Source organism: Dermacentor silvarum, chromosome 10 (genome assembly GCF_013339745.2).
Source record: "Dermacentor silvarum isolate Dsil-2018 chromosome 10, BIME_Dsil_1.4, whole genome shotgun sequence".
Classification (NCBI taxonomy): domain Eukaryota; kingdom Metazoa; phylum Arthropoda; class Arachnida; order Ixodida; family Ixodidae; genus Dermacentor; species Dermacentor silvarum.
In genome coordinates this window covers 53,784,057-53,808,221 of record NC_051163.1, presented here as the reverse complement: position 1 = coordinate 53,808,221, position 24,165 = coordinate 53,784,057, and the positions used below count along the sequence as shown (strand labels likewise).

At 46.4% G+C, this 24,165-nt stretch overlaps 1 protein-coding gene across 9 annotated transcripts in view; it reads left to right on the top strand.

Annotated features, from left to right (window-relative positions):
- The window catches only part of LOC119431325 (uncharacterized), a 179,698-nt gene that overhangs the window by 89,014 nt on the left and 66,519 nt on the right, over positions 1–24,165 (top strand). Inside the window, exon 1 of one of the 9 annotated variants that reach the window (XM_049657477.1) lies at positions 19,580–19,629. The exons of the other annotated variants lie outside the window; for them this stretch is intronic. Within the exon in view, the coding sequence (XP_049513434.1) occupies positions 19,609–19,629 (21 nt within the window). The 5' untranslated portion in view covers positions 19,580–19,608. Of the gene's footprint in view, positions 1–19,579; positions 19,630–24,165 lie in introns of those variants that run through there. 9 annotated transcript variants of the gene reach the window in all.

Genomic DNA, 24,165 nt, shown 5'->3' with positions numbered 1-24,165 from the left:
ACGAAGTGTATAAGCATTTCCTCGTGGTCCGTGGCTTTGGGTAACTCCTCGCGAAGCACTTGCAGTCCGAGCACACGTAGGGGAAGTGGGGCGAAAGCTATGCACAGTGTACGGGCGGCGCGCAGCAGACGAAACGCCAAGATGACGTCACGGCGCATGCGCAGTAGTGCGCAGCTGGTGGGAGCTCGGCCGAGCCGCCGCCAGAGGCGCCCGCTGCAGTCACGGACACCGCAAGCGGTTCAGCGCTAATGCGGGAAAACGGAGAAGCGCGGATGGGCGTCGGCAGCACCTCTGCGCGTTGCCTCGTTGGTGCTGCTACAATGTTTCCCTCTCTCCCTCTCGTTCTATTTCTCTCTCCCGAGCATAGCGCGCGACGCGCGCATGCTCTCCTTCCCTATCCTTAACGTCCCATGTCAAGGCAACATGTGCACGGCACGGAGAGGAGGCGAAGCACACGCCGCTCCGCGAGGTGGTTGCTAGGCAACGCAGTTGCAGGCGGCACACACTACGGCTGGCTTAAACAGCTCCGCTGTTCGGTAACCTTACCACGGTATTCACCACTTTGTGACGCAGCTCACAATTCCTTTTTTTTTGCATTTTGTGCAGCTGCATACGTTGCATGGTCATGGTAAATTAAACTCGCAAGCCTTATATAGAGAGAAAGTTCCGATGAGCAAGCTGTAGAAATTTAGCAGTGTAAACATTTTTACTATAATACAATTGCATAGCGGCGCACGAACGCATTGTCACGTACATTGTCACGTGTTGTCAGAAGATGCAGCCGGGGTCATTACAGGCATAGGTGACATTTCAATATAAAACTAGAAGCTTTAATAAAGAGAGTAAAGATCAAGTAGAGAGAAAGGCAAATACTAAACTGCTATAGATGTATATAGTATCTGCTGAGCTCGAGCAGGCTAGGTGACTATTTGTCGCCGCCTTGTTTCAAAAGCCGATGCCATTAGAAATATCCATCGTCATGGAAGCTTGATGATCTGTTTGGTGTAGGTGTAAACGTATCTTGAAACGTTAAGGTGGCACTGTTTGCTCACGTGAATGGAGACAAATAGGGTGCCGACCAATCGCGAGCATTCGTCCTGCGGGAGCACCGCTCCGAAGGCGACAGCCGATTGGTGGACTGTCGCTAAGCTATATGCACTGCACTGTATTGATGACTTCGAGGTTACATGAACTAAAGTATAAACTCCGCGAGCGCGTCTTGGTTCATCTAGCTGTTTGCGCTGCGTAATGCGAGTCTAGTGGAAAGGTTTTTTTTTTCCCCGGCGGAAAGACTTTCGTAACGTGTTTCGAAGATGTGATTGTCGCCGAAAGGGGTTTGGTTTCGAGACACGCCGCGATGTTTGCTTACTTTGAGATCCGGCTTAGTTCTCGCGTTTCTGCCTTCTCTAAATTTGCGTTGCTCGTGGTATTTTCGTTTCAGTCTTTGCTTTCAGACATCCCTTCTTCTTAGGATGTCGCGAATCCGTTGAACGATGTGATGAGCTTATAAGCATCTATAGTTCTCGAAAAGCGAAGCGTTACATTTTGAAACCAATGACGTTATTATTCCGCCGTCGGAGCGCGCGAAGGAAACTGACGAGTACTTTTTCACTTTTGCTGAACGTTGGTTACTGAGCAGTGAGATAGTCATTTCAGCCCTTTCTTTCGCCAGGCGTCTTCGTCGCACAGAAAAGTTTATCTGATGCATGGCCGGCGGTGTGGATAAATGTGAAACTGTCGTTATTAGATTTATAATGAAAAATAGTGCACCTACGTAACGGTTTTTTGTGGCCACGTTTGAGAAATCGACGCACAGTGTCAGATACGGAAGCATACACACGGTCACGCACTTCACAGTGTCGCGCAATAACCATTTTTATTTTATTTGTTTTTTATTTACAAGATGGGGGGCCGCAGGCCGTGATATATCGCTCAAACAGGAGTGGGAAATTATTTAGTAAGGTCGTGTCGCATGAATCTGGTATGTTTGAAGTATTTTCATTTGGGCGTCGTGCTAGAATGTGTGACAGCGCCTAAACAATTATTCTAAATTTCATCCATGCCTTTTGTTCTTTCTCTGATCTTCCACACCCCTTTTATCTTTCTTCAGTAAGGGTAGCCAACTGGAGATATGTCCTCTGGTTAACCTCACTGTGTTACCTTTGCTCTTATCTCTTTCACTTTCTCTCTTCGGGAGATCGACTTCCTTTTTGTTCATTAACATTGCCTCCACTGTTATGACTTGTGCGGAATTTTCTTGAAAAAGCTTACCAATATCGGATTCTGCTGGTTATATGCTATGGTATGGAAACGTGGCTTGAAGGAACGTTGGTCTAAAGCCCGTACGGCGAACGATGTAAATGCAAACGACAGACGTAACGCTAAAGCGTGGAAGGCCGTTAGTGTGCATTAAGAATGAAGAAACAACGTGTTACCGTTCCGGTTGGAATTTATAAAACAAAGCGGAGCTGGACAGTTCGTATCATTCGTAGAACCGCTAAGCAGGGCTGTATTGGGCCATGTCTGTGGAAAGGAAACGCTATTGGATGGTGCAGAGAATTTAAAGAAGTGACCATATCTTTAAAATAATGGGGACTCATCGGTTCTTCTATCTAATAGTGAATTCTAGACATACGTAGACAGCTAAGGAACGGAAGCTTAGCGGATAACAAAGAAGCTCGAGGATAAGCGCGGAACTGCAGAACTATAAAATGTAAAAATGATTTACGTAACCTGAAAAGACAGAAAGACAGTGCTATGGAATACAGCGCAAACGGACGTGGCTGACATCGTTCTTGATATTGATATATTCGTGTGATTGTTTGAGAGTGCTCGCTGGCCGGGCTACAACGAGGATAAAAAACAGCGTTAAGGCTATATTAGGATAACAACCGGTTATGGTTGTGATGATCTTGCTTCCTTATCATCAGTTAAGCCCGTATATGCTTAGGTGCTCCTTTAGTAACGTTTCAGTGCTCTTTCACAAGATCATTGTGGCATTAGAGTGTTTTAGCTGAGCGCTTCCTGTCCGCTCCGCTCGGACCGGCATATGCTAGCAAATGCCACACAACCGCTTAGCGAGAACGCTAGTGCGCTTGCGCACAACGCTCATACCGTCAGCGGAACGAAGACCGCATCCCTCGCTCCGCTACAAAGCCGACGGAGCGGAGCGTGACAGCGTGTCTACTTGGCCTCTTCGTCGTTTTGCAGCCGAGTTGATAGCGCGTCACTCGCGTCTCAGCAAGACGCGCTTATCAAGTGCGAAATCTACGCAGTTCCCTGCAGTATCTCAGAGCGTGAAATCTGAGCGGAGCGGAGCGTAAGCGGCGCTCTGCTAAAACTGTCTATTGCTAGCGCGACCGACCACCCTTACACGACCTCCCGAATATGCCGTAAGAGCAGGAAGTTGAGTTGGGCAAGTCAAGTATTGTTTGGAGCCTGGTGTACCATAAGAGCAACGGAATAGGTATCGAAAGAAGGAAAACGTATCTGAGGACGGCGCACTATTAGGCAGAGTGATGAGATTATCAAATTTGTAGGCGTAGTTGATAGTCGCCCCCGGGCAGTACACCTTTAAGTCAGCCTATGGCCAATGTTTTTGTTTTGTTTTTTTGTTTTGTTTAAGGCTTCGGCATTGTGTCGAATGAAGGTGGTTCTAAACACGATAACACTGCACGCGTGACGGTTATTCATCGCCTAATCGCGCAGTAATCTGCGCTTAGGGTACCCATTTGCATATGGCCACCATTGCATGGCTTCGACTCCCACTTCCGCCTGGTTTGGTGTAGGAGAGAAGGGGTACAAGTTTCTTTTACCTCGTTCCTAGGGACAGTTTCGCCGCCGAAAGAGCTAATAAATAGTCAAAGCTTTAAAGTCTCTTTTACACAATGTGATTGCGCACTTGCGAATTGGCAGGTGTGGCACATGTTCTGTCCACCCCTCCTTGCTTGTGATTGCTTGATATTCTGAGATAACCAACTGCATGCGCGGAAATCGCATCTTCGAAAAAAAAAATCGCGACACGTGAAGCAGGCAAAACACGAACACTTGCATTCTCAGAATCTCGGTCCAGCGGAAGCGCCAAGGCAGTAAGCCTTTTGCACTTATAGCGAGGGTCGAACAGAGGATCTTTCATTTTTACGTAGTAGCCGGGCGATGTACTGTACCTTGAAGTCGAGTGCAAGTGCTTCTTCTCTTCGGTCGCCGAACCTGCGTCCGTCGCAGAACTTCCGCACGTATTTTTCCTCGTATTGGTTGGGGTACCAATACAGTTCGTCCGTTCAACTTGAGAGATGGAACAGGTCGGCATAAGGGATTTGAAAGGACCCACTGCAGAAACTGACACGTTCGGGGCATTCATCTGCCGTTCCTGGAAGAAAGCCGAATCGATGATTCGCTTCTCGGGAGTCGGGTGAGCCACGGTTCGTGGCAGCGGCAGCAGCTTTGACGTAATTCCGTATTCAGCTCACGCCAATCCTTCCTATCTTTTTCTTTTTTTTCCTTGATTCGGAGTTCTCGCCGGAAGTGGTCACTGTCTTTGTTTATAAACTCGTAACGTCCGTTTTTTTCTCTCGTTTTTTGGGGGGGAACCTTTCACTAGGTGTGGCACAAGCGTCGTTCGTCTTCATGCATCTTCAACTGCGCTTAAGATATTTGAAGGTGTGAGTTACACGAAAGAATAACGAAAAGAAGAAGCGGTGTTTAGTGCAGACTGTTTGTCTTGCCTAGACTTTTAGAATAAGCCTTTAATGCCTAGGGTTCCGTGCGGGGTTCATTGCACCCGTTTAGTCGGAAGCGCATAAACTGTCCTTTGCTGCTCGACTGTTGCGGCCCATTACTGCTTCTTCCTAACCTTCGCTGTCTAAATTTAATTCTTTTTTTTTTGATCGCGGAAGTCACGTTTTCGTTTTGTATGCCTCCGTTTACATCTCTCGCAAACATGGGTTCCCACTTTTGAAGTGCAGTCACGGAGGGCGGTTTCAGTCGCCTTCTTTCTTAGGCTTCGCGTTTCGTGTGGAAAGAGAGAAAGCCCCAAGTCTACCGCGTGAACGCTCTGTAGCTTTCGCTTGTACACGCAGGAAAAAGAAGGGAAAAAAAAAAAAGGTGGCGCGATCGAACTTTACGATGGGTGCGTTGACTTTCGCTTCTCGCGAAGAGAGGGTGAGAGCGTTTTTTTTTCTTCTTCTTTTGTTTCAACTTAGTGTTTTTACGCGTCGCCTGTCTCGTCATTTCGGGCCTTCGCTGAAAGAGAGAATGATACGTTCGGGAAGACAGGACGAAAGATAAGACACGAGGAAAGACGTAATCTTGTAAAGGGATGAAGTAACGAAGTGTAGGTGAAAAAAGAATGAGATTGGCGAAGAACAGGTGAAGGGGGCTTGAAGGCAAAGGAGACGAAATAGCTGAGAAGAAAGAACGTAATTAAATAAACAATAAGTAATTAAATAAATGTTGAAAGAAAGCCTCCTATAAAGGAAAATAAGGAATAAATGTGTAGAGTAAGGATGGAACAAAGAAAGCAAGGGACAGAGGAGGAAGAGTGCCTGAGGGAGCTTAAAAAGAGAGGAAAAGAACGAAAGAAAGAAGGAAAGAAAGTGGGAGTACATGGAATAGACAGGAAACGGCGAGAAAGAATGGAGGACAGCCAGAAGTAAGGAAAGAAGACACGAATGAAACAACGCCGCGTAGGACTAAAGAAGGACACGAAGAAGTGAAGGAATGTTGAACAAATGACAACAAATTAAGGTATGCGAAAGGAAGAACGCAGCCAAATGAAAAGAAAAGGCGAAGAGCTGACGCGAACAGTTCGTTTACTTGGCGGTCGCCTCAGCTGTCTCTACCAGCCTTGGCGTGAATTGTTGGATCGGTCAACTATTTGTTCCACGTAGAGTAACATTTCTAGTTAGCTTTCTCTTTCTCTATCTCTCTGTCACTTTTGCTCATGGTTTTTGTGTTTCTGCGTTGCCTCCGGGATGAATTTGCGAACGTGCAAGCACGCAACAAGGATTACAACAAGGCGTACATAAGGAGCCAAGTTCCCGCAGTTTAGAAGAGAGCTACGTACGGAAAGTGTAACGTTGTGTCGAGCCCCGTGCAAACGTTCTCAGCATAATGTGTCAGTTGGGCACGGGCAAAACATACGGTGGCATGTTGCGCATAACATGCCGGCGTTTAGCGGCCGCCGCTCTCCTATTTCTCTCGGTTCTGTGAGCCAACTGTTGTCATCGGAAGCACGCTCGCCTTTGGGTTTCTTAGTCACACATGGCCGACATTGATGCGCTGCGAAAAAGGCGTAGTAAGCATCGAACCGCGGCTAAAATGCGAGCGTCGCACGCACTTAAGGTACTACAGGCGCTACATTTCTCCCTGTCGGCGACAAGCGGACTTATTCAAGGAAGAGAATTTTCGGCGATTAATAAAATCCCGTCTTGTTTCTAAGCACTCCAGTGCTACTATGTACACTTTTAGAATTTCGAAATATCACCTTTTGTATAAATTTTGGAACACTCGCCGCATGAACGCGTACAAGGTCCAGTAATGCCGATAATTGAGCTAGTCTTATCAGTCCTTACTGAACTGAAGCGGTAAGGAGAGGGGTGGGGGGGCATTGCCAAGAGACAAAAATTAAATTAGGTTCATGGGTTTTCGATGCAAAATTGTGGTTTGATTATGAGGCGCGCTGTAGTGAGGGACTCCGGATTAAATTTGACCACCCTCGCACCCAATCCACGGTATGCCGGCGTTTTTTTTGTTTTTTTTTAGCATGCCACCACACCACCCATCGAAATGCGACCGCCGCGGCCGGGATTCGATCCCGCGCCATCGAGCTTACTAAGTAAGCCGAGCGGCGGGTGGGAAGAGAAAATAACACCGAAAAGAGATTAGATGGCGGCGGCGTCGTATACATCTTTTCCTATGGTGTTGTGCGCTGCCCCCCCCCCCCCCCCCCCCCCCCCCCCCCCCCCCCCCCGTCCAATTCAGAACAGACTCCGTCACAGCGGCAAACGTACCCCAGCGATCGGGTACTCGAGGTAAACAAAGTGTAGCGAAAAAGCAGCGAAATAGGCGAGTCGAGAGCCCCAACGACAGAGAGGGCAGGCATATAGACGCCAAACACGGGCGGCATTTCGGATGACGCTCGCCAGCGCGGCCGAGCACGGGCGCATCGTACATCGACGTGCCAAAAGCGTATATCATGCTGTCGGAAATGGCTTTCCCGTGTCGTGCGCCGCGTCGACGGCGTTTTTTTTGTTCCCTGCTCTCTTCTCGTCGGCCTTTTGACCCTTCCTGTACAGTGCGACGACTGCGGGCACGCGATTCCAACGCCGGCGCGGTTTTCAGATGCCGCTAGACGGACGGTTGGCAGCGGTGACAGTGGCGCCGAAGGCTAGAAGGCATCTGCGAGGGTTAGGGGAGGAAGCAGCCTCTGCCAGCCCCATAGCCGCCCACCTTGTTTTGACTATTTAGAGTGACTAGTCGTGCAAGACATTGCGACTGTCTGAGATGCAGATGCTACTGTGTTTAAAAAAATCGATCAGGTTGCACTATAAGCACTTGGCACAACCTTAGATTGGTTAAAAGGGTATGAATGCAAGCTAGTTTGTACGAATCTATTGGTGAAGAATCAACGCGCAATAAACACGTACAAGGGAGGAACACAGGACAAGCGCTGACTGTAGTTTCTACGGAGATTGCGTTTCAGCGGAGACATGGATGACTTTAGAGGAACGTGGATAAGTTTTCTTTGGCTAAGCTTAACGAGCATACAAACACACGCATATGCAAGCTCACACATACATGCACCAGCATTACTAACATGTCCGTGTTGAAACGTTTACGTAACATCATTAAGATTCCGTTCTTGCAGCTAACAGTCATAGAAGTGGCGTAGGTGCACAATATTTTCTGCGGTGGCTAATATAATGAAAGCCTGCATGTTCTGAAAACATCAGATCTCGGTGCGTGGTAGAACTGTTGAAAGGGGTCACAATTGTCTAAGCTTTGCCGCTTGTGTCCGGCAGCCTATGAAATCTGACGTAGGGCATTAAGTCTTTTCATTGCAGTGTATATGGGTTACTTCTAAGCGAATAATCTGTTTTATCTTCAAAATATAACTGACTTTTCGTTACTTGTATAGCGATGAGAGAGCGGTCTCAGTAAGTTAGATCTCTGCGTGACGTTAACAACCGTATAATTCATTTGCCTCTATTTTTTTTTGGTCCGACTGCACCTTCATGCCCTGTACTTGTTTCTAATTGTCCCCACAACAATCCTTCGAAGTAAAAATTAATATTATACAGCGTGGCAATATTGGTTTGTGTTTGCTTCGATTGTTTTAGAAGGAATAGCTTTCTTCGGCTCTTTAGGCCGTTTTCGTGGTTTCGTTCGTTTCGTTCCGTTCCGTTCCATTTCGTTTCGCTTTCGTTTCGTTACGTGCCGTGCCGTGCCGCTCGCTTCGCTTACACTGGCAATCATTTGATGATTACTGAACCTTTGTTTTTCTAGAGGTATGCACTATATTCATTGCCATACATACATTATGTTCTATGGCATAATTACATTCAGTGCAGAAGGGAATTCTGGTTTACGTTCGGCAACCGCGCGGGAGCCATCAGACATGTCCGTGTGTTCGAGACAAGTCACAGAAGCGCAAAGTCGCAACGCGTGACGGAAAAGCTGTCAAACTTTGTAAAGTAATATTTCGCGCACTACTGCCCGCTAAGAGAAGAAATAGAATAGAATAAAGAAATAAAATAAAACAGCGAGCTCTAAAGAAGAAAACTAACAGAGCGACGAAAAGGAAAAGGCCGACCGAGCGCTGTTTAATTATGTATTCTCTTTTTACTCTGGGCGTTTCTCGCATGTTCACTACCAATCTCGCGGGATTTCGAAGTTCGAAGCCGGCCCAGCAGGTGATTTGCAAGGCTAATTTGGCCACGCCACACTTAGGACTCTCACATATTTTATGCCGTAACGTGCGAGAGGCTGGCCGACCTTTAACGTATCGTCCCCCCCCCCCCTTTCCCACTTTATATGTTTCTTTCTTTTTTTTCTCTCTGTTTTAAGTTATTCTCAACGTTCACATATCCAGAGGGGTTTGCAGGGGTTACCAGGGCTGGCCGTTAGTAATAACCGTAACAATAAGGAAAGCGTAATAAGGATTTAGCACATCGTCGTCTTCTTTCTTTCTACGTAGACGTCTTAGTTCCCTACGGATTTGCGAAAGGGAAAACATTGGCTGCCTAACCCGAGTAGGCCTAAGGCATGGTCCCGTTTTCGGCGAGACCTGCAGATGTCTGGAGTCGCGCTCTAATCCCTTTAATACCCGAGCGGGACGGAGTGGATTTCTCGCAGGCGCGAGTTTTATCCGTGTAGTGCTGACGATGCCTGGTTATATACCTAATGCCGCGAGGCCTCCGTGCCGGTCATCAGTATAGCCTCGCCCGCATCGCCGGCGTAATAACTACTGGTTCTGTAGAAAAAAAAAGAGAGAGAAGAGAGAGTATAGGAAACACGTCGAACTCCCTGCGGTAACGATGTCGTCTATTTCTTCCAATTTAGATCATGTTCTTCCACGATTTGTGCCAGCATGCAGTTTGTTTCCTGTTTCTTACTTCGTTTCCCGCGTTTGCTGGAGCTTCTGCCGAATCAGCAAGTGAGGGCTTTGGTCGAGTCCGCCGGCGGCTGGTATCCACAGGTTAGGAGGTTGGTGCGAATCCGAATGGAAACACCATCCGTGGCTCGCTGGCGATCTATTCACAGCAGCTGTGGAACCTTTCACCGAAGCCGGCTGGTCATCTTAATTCTGCATTTCTTTCGTCGACGCGCCGCACAAACTTGCGAAAATGCGGCCGGCTATACGTTGCGTTCAGTAGGTTGTGACTGTTGACGTTTGTCTCACTCACCCCCACAGTCGCTCGCTCACTCTTTTACTGTCACACTCGCACACTATCTTACTCGCTCGCTCACTCTCACTCCTGTTCTCGTTCGCTTATTTGCTTCCTCACTCTACACTATGAAGTGGGTCTAGAAATCCAAAGTGGGGATGGAGCGAACACTACATAAGGGGTATAGGGATTATAAGAAGTTCTCGCATTTGATAGCGTTAGGTGCACAGAAAAGCGTGCATAGAACTCCGTAGCGACGCGCCCCGTAATGTACAATAAGACAACAACCTTTGTAAACTAGCGCTGTCTCGATGCTGGCGCACCGAAGCCACGTGAATCAATCAAGGCTGCGTACTATAAATAATAATAATAATAAAAAAAAAAAGATTGTCAACAACTACGTGTAAACTTTCATTTCGACGATGTGCGCTTCTTGTTTCTTCCTTTTAAACTTTGTCGACTGAACTTTTTCTCCATTCCTCGCCCCCTCCATCACATCCACTTCTCGCTTCTTCACGAATCGGCGAGAGTATCAAAGTGAAGCTTCCTGGCTTTAATGCGCACTTCCGACAGCTCTTTCGACCGGAACCTGGCGAACTGGCGGCGGGCGAACGCTCTCGCGATTTCTCGTTACTACCGATCGCCGACGCTCGATTTATCTCCTCGTAATCCTCTCTTTACTGCTCGTGGCACCGCGCCGGGCGGCCTCTGTCCACGGCGACGACGTGTTTTACAGCGGCCGGGGACATATTCCTTCGGCCCCGCCTCGCTGCCGTTGAACCAGTTGACGGGGAAGAAAAAAAAAGAAAGAGAGAACGGAAGAAAGGAAATAAAGAGAATCGATGGAAGAAGGTAAGGAAGGCGGGAGAGGGAAACGAACCAAGGAAAGTATGGGGATTAGAAACAAAAGAAATGAATAAAAAAGGAAAGACAGATAAAAAAGACTGACTGAACGAAAGAAAAGAAAAAGAAGCTAGGAATGAAAGAAAGTGTTTGAGGAAGAATAGCAGGAAGCAGAAAGAAGAAACGAAGAAATTGAAAAAAAAAATGGAATCAAGGATGGAAGGAAGAGGTTGGAATGAAAAGAAAGGAAAATGAGGAAGCCGAATGGAGAGATAAGTCATATAGGGAAGAAGTAATTAATGAAAGATAGAATGAGAAGGAGGGAAGGAATTCAATGGGAAATAAAGGAATCAGTGCAACGAATAAATAAAGATAAATAATGACAGAAAAGTAAGAACTTAAACAATAGAGAAGGACGAAAATACATGGAAACGGAAACAAAGGGACACAAGACAGGAAACGTGATTGCCTGTTTTGTATTTTGTAAGCAATTTCTTGGGGGGACCTGAAAATTTTATAGGATAATCTCTAGGGCCATATACGCCTCTCTGCTGTAGCTACGTTTCTTTTTATCGCTCGTGTAAGCGCTGTGCTATAAAGGAGCCGTCTCTAAGCACGTAAGCGCGTGCCTGTAAAACTAGCGTAAAATGCTCCGATTATGATTTTCCTTCCCGTATCTCTTCGGAAAATGGACAGGCTTTTTATATTCATATTTAATTTATTTAAACGCAATGTCGCGCGTGCATGTTAATCAGGAATGTGTCGCTATTGTTCTGTGACGTCCAATCAAATACTCGTGCTTCGGTCTTTGAAGAATACCGTTGCTCGAGAGCCTGTTATGAAGGTTAATGAAGTCTACGGGTCTTTTTTTCGTCTCTGATGTTCGATTACTATGTGTCCCATTATTTACAATCGAAGTAAAGAAATTGTCACAAAAAGTAATATTTGAAGGGATGCTGGCAACGAGAGGAAAAGTTGCAACATTGAGACGCCGTCGCCAGCTCGTGTAACGCTCTCCCGTTTTCGTTTCTATTCTATTGATATTATTGTTGTATTTTTCTTTACCTTGCAAAATTTAGAAAGCTAAGCGTTGCAAAGGCAAAAAAGAAGGGGAGGGGGCACGTGATGCTATAGTTTTATATGCGATCGCTTCTTGAGCTCGTAGTTTTCCCATACGAAGATATTTGCATTACTTCTGGAAGCAATTATGATGTTTAGCGGCGTCATTCATGTATACGTAAATTGGTGGGGTAATACAATGCCCGAGAGAATGATGATGATGATGATGATAATAATAACTACGCACTGATATAGCTTTTCGACACTTGCTGCCAATTTCTCCGCCTGAGCGCTTGCGTTTACAACGCAAGTTACAGCAGAGTTACAACTTGTCCAGTTTACGCTGGACAAGTTGCCTCGGTAGCTTCTGTGAAACAGTTGCTGCTCAACGGGATGTGCGAGTGTCTGGCGCCTAGGCTTTTTTCTTGCCCGAGTTGTTTCTATCTCACGCGTGTTTTATTGCGATCGCAATTTTAGGGACACTCCAGGTCAATTTCGCCGCCGCTGTCGCCAGGAAGTTGTATAAAAGCGCAAATGCGATAAGATCACATCGCACCCCGAGCGCCCGCTGCTGTGGGTGCGAAGAAAAGCGTACCAGGTTGAGCCGAGGATGGCGGCTTATAGTGCGCGCCCAGTGTTAGCGATCACGCGATCACGCGCGCAAGGGAAGATGGGGGAGTGAGGTGAGCGCGCGGTAACGTGATCAATCGCCCGCTAGGGGAGGTGGAGGGGGGGGGGGCGTGAAGGTGAGCGGACGTCTCCTCCTCTAGCCCGGCCCTGGCTGCGCACGGCTATCCACGTGGCTGAGCGCATACTCGGCCCACGTGACATATTTTGGAGGTAATCTCAGGCGGGGGCAAACATCGGTACGAGCCGAGATGGCTAGTGGCGTGAATGCGCGCTGTGTTCCCGGGCGCCTAGAGCTGGAGGTCGCGTAATCGCAAGTTTTGGAGAAGCGTTGAAAGGAGAGGCGGTACGAAGTGTTCGCTCCCCTCTACCAACGCTCTTCATCGCGCCCGCGTTGCAACAGCGAATCTTCGTGTTCATCTAGTGAGGCCTGTTCATGTTTGCCTGTGCGCGCGTGACACCAACCTTGTTATAATTTAATTATTAACAAGTGTTTCGGGAAATAAATACTCCCGTTAAAACTAGGATCCTTACTTCGGGTAGTTGTCTAATACTTGGACATCGCTATTTAAGCTTTGTGTTTCGGACCGAGCTGCGACTCTTTTTCTTTCTATAAGCATTTTCTTACTTTCATCGCCTTTTCCTTTTTCTTTCTTTTTTTTGTCATGCCTTTCACGACTTCTTTGTTATGCGTCACAATGCATCGGCAAGAGCTGCAGTAAGTATAGCTTTCTTCCTAGCTGTATTCATTCTTGTGGTGGAGCGGGATATCTCAGCTACGTTCGCTAGGCGTCTTTTCCCGAGAGCGTTTTGTTTCCCGAATTGAACATTTTCTTTTTTTTTCTTCCACTTTTTGCTCTTTCTTGTTTCTTGTTTTTGTTGCCCGTGCTGCGCGACTTGGTCCTCGTGCGTCCCAATTCCTGGAAAACGAATAATATTGCTTACCAGTACATCTCCATCCCTCTCTCTCCCATCTCGCTACATGTCGGTTTCCTCTCTATCGAACCTCATTCTCATACAACTTCAAAGACGCCGGGAGTACGCGCACTATATTTGCTCAAGACGCCAAACAATGCATATGGATGCGCCTGAGTGCGCGCGTATTGTGTGCTGTGTTTCGCGCTTATAGCGCGCTCTCATACAGTAGATGCGCCCGTCGCTAACGCGCTCACTGTGCAAAGGTCCTTGCGCATGCGTTCTTATTTTTCTTGTTTGCCTGCAACCCCCGTTGCAGGGATGGAGTTTCTTTGTCATATTTTTTGTTGTTCGTCCTGAGCAAAATTGGGAACTGGTGGGTGCGTCTCGACCCAGCACTATAGCGTTCGTACGCCCGCATCTCGGCGTTTTAGTGCTCTTATTGGCCCCACGCATGAGAGTCAGCTGAAGGAATTGCTTCGGCGATTGTTTCGATATCTTTCGTGTTGCATGCATCAGGCGGAAGCCTAAGAGAGGCGGTGATGCAGTGTTTTAGCAGAAGGATTCGACGTTCGTTTCTTTCTTATTTATGTTGAGCATTCGTTTCCTCTGGGCTATTTTTGTGCAGGACTATAGTGTATTTAAGAAGGAAACATTTGTTCTTAAAGCGGCAATTTATATTTGGTTTCCTTGACGTTTGGTTCCTTTGACATTTGCCATAAATTCTGAATTCGAAAAAAGCACTATCTCAATCAATCAATCAATCAATCAATCAATCAATCAATCAATCAATCAATCAATCAATCAATATCTTCCGGCTAATCTAATCTAATCTATCTAATGTTGCGACTTTAGTAAGCAGGATATTGATGTAGTGTCCGAAAACTGGTAAGTTTAGAAAGAAAGAGAATCACGAAGTTTACACATCCGTCACTCTGCACCAAAACAGATATCGCACTTTCATAAACAGCATCTTTTAGTGTGTCTCAAGCGGACAGATATGATATGTGAATTTACAGCCTACGTGCAATTGTTACAATGTTTACGAGGGTTCTTACTAAAGTCCTACTCATAAATTAGTGGCATATTTCAGAGAGGAGAATAATACATCAATTTTGTCCGCTTTAGATGCATTATTATGTGCGGTTGATATCCATTGTCGCAGATCACAAGTGAGTAGAAATCAACTAGGGTAATCAAACACAGAGAAAAGATTTTAATGCGCAGTTATCTGATAAACTACTGAGACGCGATAAATCTTTCCTTTTTTTTTTTTTGCAGCGCCCTATCTGATTGGGCCAGTACATCAGACGACAAACATTATCTCCGTCGGGACCGCTGAAGACAGAGCCGAGCTGGCTGCGAAACGTCGGGTCTAATAAACAAGGTTTTAGTTATGATTGACGTCCGTCGTATAAAATATTTGATAGAACATCCATCACCTAAAAAAAAAATGCTGGCATCCAGAGCAGATACGTGCGCAGTTTGAATTGGCGCATATGTAAATAGCTGCCATCGCAAGTCAGGGTAAAGCCCTCCTATGTATGAGATTATGGGGTTTTACGTGCCAAAACCACGATCTGATTATGAGGCACGCCATAGTGGGGGACTCCGGAAATTTGGATCACCTGGGGTTCTTTAACGTGCACCTAAATCTAAGTACACGGGTGTTTTTCGCATTGCGCCGCCATCGAAATGCGGCCGCCGTGGCTGCGATTCGATCCTGCGACCTTGTGCTCAGCAGCCCAACACCATAGCCACTGAGCAACCACGGTGGGTCGCTCCTATGTATGGAAAAGGTACATAAACAGATAGAGAAATAGAAAAAAAAAGAAAGAAAAAAAGCTAGCGCAGCTTGCACTAGAGGCGCAATGCTAAATATATGTAGGTATGCCACACCATTCTATCATTAATGTTGCTCATACCTTGTCTTGCATTCTTGGCAAAGCTATTCCTCGGAATTTTCAGAATGACAATCCACAAACAAATGTCATGAAACAAAACACCCACAGCGTATGCTTTTTATGTTAAATCTTCTCAGACTGAAATATTAGAAGTACGAAACAAAAACGGAAACCTGAAGATTATGCTTTTCTTGCGCGGCTGTGCAATATCTCCGGGATCGCCCCACGCAAGAGGCCGCGTTTCTACCAGAAAGCTCGCCTTCGTGCATAGCGTTCGCCGCCAGTGTTTTCGGTAACCATTACGGTTGCAGTTGTCGGGAAGCGGGAGAAGCAGTCAGGGATCTTTGAATGCTATCGCGTTCCACTCTTAAAAGCGAAGCTTAAGCGTCCTCCCAATTTTTTTCCCCGACGTGTTACGCACTTACGGCTGGCTTAAACAGCTCCGCTGTTAAGTAAATTCAGGGTAGCTTGCACTAGTGGCGCAAGGCTAAAGACACAGCGGAGCTGATCGGTTCCTAGCTGTTCCTCGCTATACGTAGTGATGCTAAGTTATACGAAGTAATTCCAAGTTATGCTAAGTTATACGAAGTCTATAAGCATTTCCTCGAGGTCCGTGGCATCGGGGAACGCCTCGAGAAGCACTTGCAGTCCGAGCACACGTAGGGGAAGTGGGGCGAAAGCTATGCACAGTGTACGGGCGGCGCGCAGCAGACGACACGCCGGGATGACGTCACGGTGCATGCGCAGTGGCGCGCAGCTGGTGGGAGCTCGGCCGAGCCGCTGCCAGAGGCGCCTGCTGCAGTCACGGACACCGTGAGCGTTCGGCGCTAATGCGGGGAAAACGAAGAAGTGCGGATGGTGTCGGCAGCACCTCTGCGCGTTGCCTCGTTGGTGCTGCTACAATTTGTTTCTCTCTCTCTCGCTCTCATTTTCTCTCTCCCGAGTATAGCGCGTGACGCTCCGCGAGGTGGTTGCTTCTCTCTCCAGAGCATAGCGCGCGACGCGCGCACTCTCTCTCGCAATCATTTGTCATTTGTCGCTACTCCGCATGCGCGGCTTGGCATGACGTCACGAGGTTATGCCAGGTGTTCTAGCAGCTGCGGCGTCGCTGCATGGTAGCAGCTGCTGCATCGCTGCATGCATGGTTGCCATGGCTACGGTGCGGCTGGCTTTTCGTGAAACGCGCACTTTTTACGGCTGGCTTAAACAGATTCGCTGTTGAAAAAGTGGGAAACAGCAGAGAGGTATACCTTTTTATCACCCCCCCCCCCCCCCCCCCAGCCTACCACGAAGTCGTCGTATAAACAGCGAAAGTTCCATCTAAGTCTTAACGAGCACACGCAATGCGGAACTCGGCGCAAAATTTCTTCTTAGCTCGCGTCTTCGCGATGATTGCGGGCTTGCTTTTTGTCTTCTGCGCGTTAGACTAAGGCTTTTTCATCGTAAGGTAAAGTGCAAATGCTCTCTGGTGCAGTTAATTTTGGATCAGTGCAAAGTAATTACGGCTCGTGTCTTCACGTTATGTGAGCGTAACAGAAATTGCAATGACAACGGTAAAAAGAAAATCTTTGAGTAGGGAACTAATGTCTCAGCCTTAAAAATATTGATCGCGGCATCTCCAGGAAAACGAAAATCACGTGCTCCGCGGGAGAGACGGACCCTTCGAATAACGAGCCCTTGTTAAAAATCTGCGTGACATTGAATTACATTTCGACAGCGCGTCAACTTAATAGAAAAAAACGCTACAGAATTTTACGCCGAAGCGCCATACTATCTGAATAAATGTATAGTCATCATAACAACTTGTGCAAGGGAGGCCTCTCTCCAAAGCACACGTTTCAAGAAATTAGAACAATATTCTCAACTTATGCGTGCATGCTTTCAGAGTATCGCGTACTTTCACTTCCTTACGGCACTGTGTGTGTGTCTCAGAACGTCATTTTATTGTATTATTGGCATTCCTTAAGTCTTGCACAGGAGTTCGCAAGTGTGCGTGATATTTGTCTGTCCGTAGGTGTTTTTTTTTTTAGTGCTTTTAGTGCTTTTAGTATTGCCAGCCTTCTGTAGAGGAGTAGCCGGCGCCAATAGAGGCTGCAGTCCCTACTTTATTTTCATGCTTATAGAGAATATGTTACAGCAATGCAAGATGAGTGGTGATTCAAAATCAGCTAAAATTTAATCCCCTGCCCGCATCTCTGATGATACTTGATTGACTTGTCACCCGTAGAGGTGTGCGCGTACGTTTAATTTTTAGACCGTGTCAGGCGTTCAAAATCCCACGAACGTGTCCTCTTATAAACGTCCTCGAGAAGTCGTAACGTAGAGCAACAGCGTGGAGTCTACATAAGACATAGATGAAAATATTTTTTTCAATGGTGTTAGAAAGGAATAATAAATTGAAATAAATTAAATTGAAAACAAAAGTAATAAACCGCGCCTATCTTGTTCCGAATGTTCGTTGCGTGACTCTATGGGCGAAGCCGCGCGCGAGCGAATACTATTACGGCCGCTTCGAGCGAGCTCGAATCGAAGCGCGCAGCACGTGAAAAAGACGGGAATGGAGGAAAGAAGGAGAAAGAAGTGATTGAGAACCGCAAGATAAATCCCCCCCCCCCCCCCCCAACAACAACAACAACAACAACAACAACAACAACAACAACAACAAGTGCGGTGCGCGCTTGGTGCTTCGTGGGGCGGTAACGTTCCTTCCTCGGAAATAATGGCCAGTTAGACGGGACGCGCGCGTTCACAGCACCTGATGCCGTTCTCATGTGTACCGTCGTGCGGGCAGGCAGGCACGCACGCCTTTCGTTCTGCGCTCCCTTTCGCATTAAAACCGTGCAGTGCTGATGAAGCTACGGCAAATTTCAAAAATGAATTCATGGACAGTCTCATTGTCTAATAGACTTCAAGTAGATCGCTTCGACTGCGTGTAAACTTGTCCTCTGTATTATAGAAAGCCTGTAGATTGGCTGCAAGGAAAAGTAGCTAAGAAGTTTATGTCCTTTGATATCTCGTGGTGTGTCCATTTCCATATCGACTGTTCTCAGGCTCCTGTACAAAAAATTTACAATCAGACGATTATCTGTGGACTTCAGATATTAAGCCGCGTAGCGCGGGGAAGCTGCGAACCTTTAAAAATAAATAAACTCGGTTTATACATTTTCTATACACTTAATAGCGACCGCTTCGCCTTCTCGTAACTTTATCCCGTATTATACAGAGTCGGCAGAGAAAAGTCGTTAACAAGTTTATCCCCTTTGGTTCCTTGTGGTCTGTGGACTTGTATACCGACTGTTGCAAGACTTTTATAAAGCGAATTCACTCGATGTGCTCACTGCATGTGTTCCTTGACAGCGAGGTCGTCCCTTCTAACTCTGCTTTCCTCACTACGAACATAAACACAGCTGAATCCTACCGACTTAGTCCTCCTCATATGCAATCGACCCTATAAATTTAGCTTTGCATAAAATCTATAACTTGCTTTGTCTATTTCGCGCACTTTGGATGGTTAAAGGGGGCGGTCTTCTCGAGCGATAAACCGGGGGTGCCAAGAACTGGAGGTGTTGACTAAAATAAGAATGGGCTAAATTCACTAAGCTTTGGGTTCGTAACGGATCTTTGCCACTGGCGGATTGGCTTCAATAGTAAATATTGCTTCAATAATAATTCGATTGCAGGCTTTGACAATCATCTACGATAGTTTCTGGCCCTTTCTTTCTTTATCTCCATCTTTCATAGCACAGCATAGTTTTAGAGAGGAAGCGTATAGCCCGGATAGTCGTTCTCGTCCGGGAGAATTCGTTTACACTGCAGCTTCAAACTTGTTTTTTCTGCTTCGCCATTATCTATCCAGGTGCTACACATTGCTTCGCCATGCAACCACGGGAAGTAGTTCCCTAGCTGTTCAAGAGCTGTGCATGGAAGTAGCGGAATATCGCGGGCTTTATTTCTTATCGCTTTCTATATGGGTTCAGCGAACGTGCGCGCCGGTAACTGTCTGGAAGCTTCGGAGAGCTTCTGTTTGCGTGTTTGGGCAACATCGTCTTGGCTCCGTTTATGAGGGAACGCCTTTGTTTCTCCGTTCGAGTGCGCTTCAGTTAAACGATTGCCGGCCGATTTAAGAGCGCCCACTAAATGGGGGCTTCGCTCTAAGCGGCGTGATTCGATTCTTTTGGTTGTTTTTCTGCAATTCGCGGATGGAAAGTGATTGGGGCGTCATTAAAATGTTTTCTCTTCTCTTGAAGATGCGTGCAATTTATGCAGCGCCTTGAAGAGTGCGTTACTAAAATTACGCTATAATCGTCGCAAACATATTGCTTGCCTACAACAAATGATGCGAAGCTTGTGTAAATGGTCTTGGAAAGGGACACATGTTCCACGAAGACACGAACGTACGTAACGGCAGCTTTACAATGTTTATCTTGCAAATACTTCGTGACATGCTTACCTTGAAACGGTAAGTGGAGCACCAACCGCCGCGGTTGCTTAGTGGCTGTGGTGATGGGCTGCTAAGCACGAGGTCGCGGGATCGAATCCCTGCCACGGCGGCCGCATTTCGATGGGGACGAAATGCGAAACTACCCGTGTACTTAGATTTAGGTGCACCTTAAAGATCCCCAGGTAGTCCAAATACATTCGGAGTCCCCACTACGGCTGCCTTATAATCAGATGGTGGTTTTAGCACGTAAAACTCCATAGTGTTTAATGTACAGCACGACAGGCATAAGTGGATGATGGTGGTTTCTCTTCTGTGACTTTTATTATAGCGATAATGCTTTCTCGGAATGCCGAACCTATAGTGATTGGCGGGGATACATTTATTTGTTTATTTGAGATAAATACATTGTATCTCTGTGTCAAGATGGTGGCGCGTAAAAGTGAGATAATTCCTAGTTAGGTGATGGTGTTTTATAATTTTTTTTCTGATTTACTTGCAATGCGTTTATTTTCGTCCGTAACAACATCCATTATGGACCGAAACTGACGACAAACGCACATAAATTAGTGAGACAGCTTTATCCTCGGAGGAGTTCACTCATCTCTATTATGAGTTTCTTAAGAACCTTCTGAAAGTTTCTTATGAGTTTTATTTAGGACCCAGTGGGCCCACGGAAAATGAGATCACCTGAGTGTTTTCGAAAATTTTAACGCTACGCCTACTTCTTTCGGACTTAGCGCGTTGACTGATTCAGGGGAAAAAAAAAGTACGACAGGTAGTCAAATTTCTCCCGAGTTTCGGCGACTGCTTTAGGCTTCCATTATACCAGAAAAAGAACTACCGGTTGACGTCGCGCTAATCGAGTAAGTGCGTTTTATGCTACTTGAGTTCTAGATTACCCGCTTTCAGCCCGTAAAAAGAAATTGAATCACGAGAATAATTCGGCTTTAAAACATTGACGTCGGTATCTCCTTTCAAAACCGAATGGCTTCGACAGATAAAAGAAAGAAAAAACTTTTAGCCTCGCGCGCTCGTAAATCGTCGTTAATTCGTGCGTTCCTAAAACAACGTTTTACACTCAGCCTGGTACAAGACGGGCTCCAGGGCTCCGTACCTCCGGGGCAGGAATAACCGTAGAGCCTCAATCATATTAGCTGGCAGCTGGCCACCCGGGGCGATACGACGGGCTGCGCAAACATGTCGGAACGAATCACATCTCAGCGCAGAGCTAGGGTGGCTAGTATAGAACGCCCCACCCGGACGCTTTCGTGCATTGGACGCTTCGCTACGTACTGGGACCTGCCGTTAGGGTTAAGCCATGGCTGCAAAGCAAATTACAGGTCTGTGTCATACTTTTAAATATCTGCGCCCAGAAAAAAAGTTCTTACACCACTCAGGGCACTCTTGACAGTACTTTTTCCTGGGTGTAAAGGGTCTTGACGTTTGTTGAAAAAAAAAAAAAAAAAAAACAGAGAAAAGAAGCAACAAAAAAAAAAAAAAAAAGGGGGGGGGGGGTTCGGAGCCCTTCCACTACTGCGAAGACGGAAACCAGCGAAACTGTGACTATAGTGGGTCTGCTGTCGTGAATATTGTTATAGTGGATTTATATATTATCATCATTGAATATATTGAGCGTCTTCGGCATGTTTGTCAAAGAGCAAGGACACCGGCGTCTTGTTTTCGCCCGGCGCGATTGCCCTTCCTTCCTTCCTTCCTTCCTTCCTTCCTTCCTTCCTTCCTTCCTTCCTCCTCCTTCCTTCCTTCCTTCCTTCCTTCCTTCCTTCCTTCCTTCCTTCCTTCCTTCCTTTTTTTTCTTGTCCCTGGCTCATACCCGCATATCCAGTGCGGGTATGCGCCACACGTGATTTTATTATCGTTGATCGTGGCGTAACTGACGAGCATGTGATGTTATTGAAGTCTTCACCTATCAGTCATGTTAGTCATACATTCGTACACTTTGGTATATACCAAGTGAACAAGACGTCACAAAACGAGACGCCGAAAAATTGTTGCCTACTTCCGGTGTACACGGACGCGATCTTCTGGAACCTAGCCTATAACAGCTTCCCTGTAAACGTGTGATCAAAGATGATGGTGTGGACAGAAGAAGGGATGCGCATATACAATAACCACGTAACACAGTGGCTTCCTTGATGTCTAGAACCTTGTGCGGGTCTCTTCAAGTGAGCCACAAGATCCCTTGTATCAAAATGGCGGAATTAGATCAATGCACAGAATAGAACCCGCGGAAAAATGTTACTGCTCTCTACTTCAAGTTCTACGCCAACGCTGGCGGCAGACTGGTTAGAGTGTACAATGTTCTTCCACCGTGGTCGCGAATAAACGACCGATAGCGAATAAACGAGACCGTCTGAAAACGGTCTCGTTGGCGGAGTCATGGCGCTTATTGCCAGACACAGAAAGCATTCTAGGCTAAACTCTCGGTTTTCGACCGCCAGAATTCGGACGTCAGAGATATCAAGGTATTTTTCCATCCGCGCGCGTTGCCGACGACGTGCTGCCAACAACAATCCGGGACGTGTAATCATTTGATGCGCCGTCCTGCAGGAAAGAAAATGCGTATTTGTTCTGTCGTGTGCTATATAAAGCGTTTCCTGTATTCATCATCAGTGTCGCCTCAGCATCGTCCATCACTCGAGATGATGGATGTAGTGGGACTGCGCAGATTTTGTTTTCCACGCCTTTCGTCTCTTTATCGGCAGTGACACGTAAACAAGGCCGGAGAAAGCGCCGGGCTGCAGCGCGTCGCATGCCGATGCGGGTTTGAGCGCAAAGAAGCTCGCTCTTATCCTTGTGCGATCAAAAGGAAATAAGGGACACTTTGAATCTCGAAGAGGTGTGGCAGAACGGGTGAATTCTTAAGTGGATTGAAATGCCGCTTCGAATTTGTCAGGAAGGGGGGGGGGCTAGATAGATAGATAGATAGATAGATAGATAGATAGATAGATAGATAGATAGATAGATAGATAGATAGATAGATAGATAGATAGATAGATAGATAGATAGATAGATAGAGAGAGAAGGTTCGTACAAAACGAGGCGGCGTAACATTTTACTTCAAAGCCAAGGAAACGTGGCTGTCCTTGATGTACGGCGATTTCATACCCAGTCGGCGCCGGGTTGCTTTGCTTTCTTTTCTTTTATTTTGCTGGCCCGGACGATCGGCCCGCGTTCTTTTTTTTTTTTTTCGGAAACAGGGTGAAGTAGAAAAGAAAATGCCTGGAATTTTGACGGCTTTTCGCGCTTCTTTGAAGGTGGTAGCGTTACGCGTACACAGCCGTCTTACATATCTCTTAATTTATTTATCGCTGTTTAACGAAGTGTTGTCCGATTTTATGCGGTACGATGCACGTGTTTGGGTGTTTTGATGACGTTTATTAACGTGGGATACTCCAGGAAGATAATATAAGTTGGAACGATGTAAGGTTGGGGATGCCAGCGCAGGATGTCTGTTATCGCTAAGAATTTTTAGTTATACCTGAAAGGGAACAATAAAGGGCGGCACTACACTATATAAAGGTAAACAGGCGTGTTTTTGTTTTTTCTTTTCTTTATTTTTATTGTTTGGTAGTTGTTGTTTTATTCGTTTAACGGGAGAAGGTTTATTGCGATTGGAAAAAAATACAGGCCGACCTTTCTCAAATTTTTCGCCTAAATCACATCACGTCAATTTGACACCAATGGTTCTAAATGTATTCTTTCGTATGCTGGCGGCATTACCGCATACTAAGTTTGCATGTCTCGGTACTTGTTTCAAAACACGCGAGAGGCTTCAAAAATTTCTGAAAACCCTAAGTATGGCTTGCTATCGCAAGTAACAAACAAAAGCACACCATTCAGCTTATAAGCGAGATCTCTTTCAGAGCACTATAAATGCGCTCTTTGATGACAGCCCGTGCGCTCGCCTAAAAGGGCTTTCGTGTTTGCCAGCGTTCGCTCACGCTTTGCCCGCAAGCTTCTTCTTCTTATTATTATTATTGACTGTAATGGCAACACGTTTCACGTGCTGACGTTTGCTGATGTTTAGTCTACGTGCTTGGTTTGGTTTGGTTTGGTTTGGTTTGGTGCCTATTGGGTATGGCTCAACCCACTACGGGGGATCGGCCGTGAATCGGTTCGGGTGAAACGGCTCGTGGTGCGCTAGTTGATGCCTGCGCCTTCGGTCTCCCGAAATCTCCCAGGAACCGGCGACTCTGAACTTTGCTTTCCCATCTCGCGTTATGTACGTGATTTGTAGGCTGGCTTAATTCAAAAAACGTGTTTCATTCGCAAGAACTGTTTGCGATTGGCCTGCTGCATCAGATAATATTGGTTTCTCTGTCGCGATTGGCTAGCGCCGCCTGCTTCTTTGAACCACACTATAGAAGACACGTCTGCGCGGCTTGTAAGGTTGAAGTTACTGTATTCAGACATGCTTTGTTTGGCAGCGCTTATTGAATATTTGTAGCGGAAACCTGACGTTTTATGT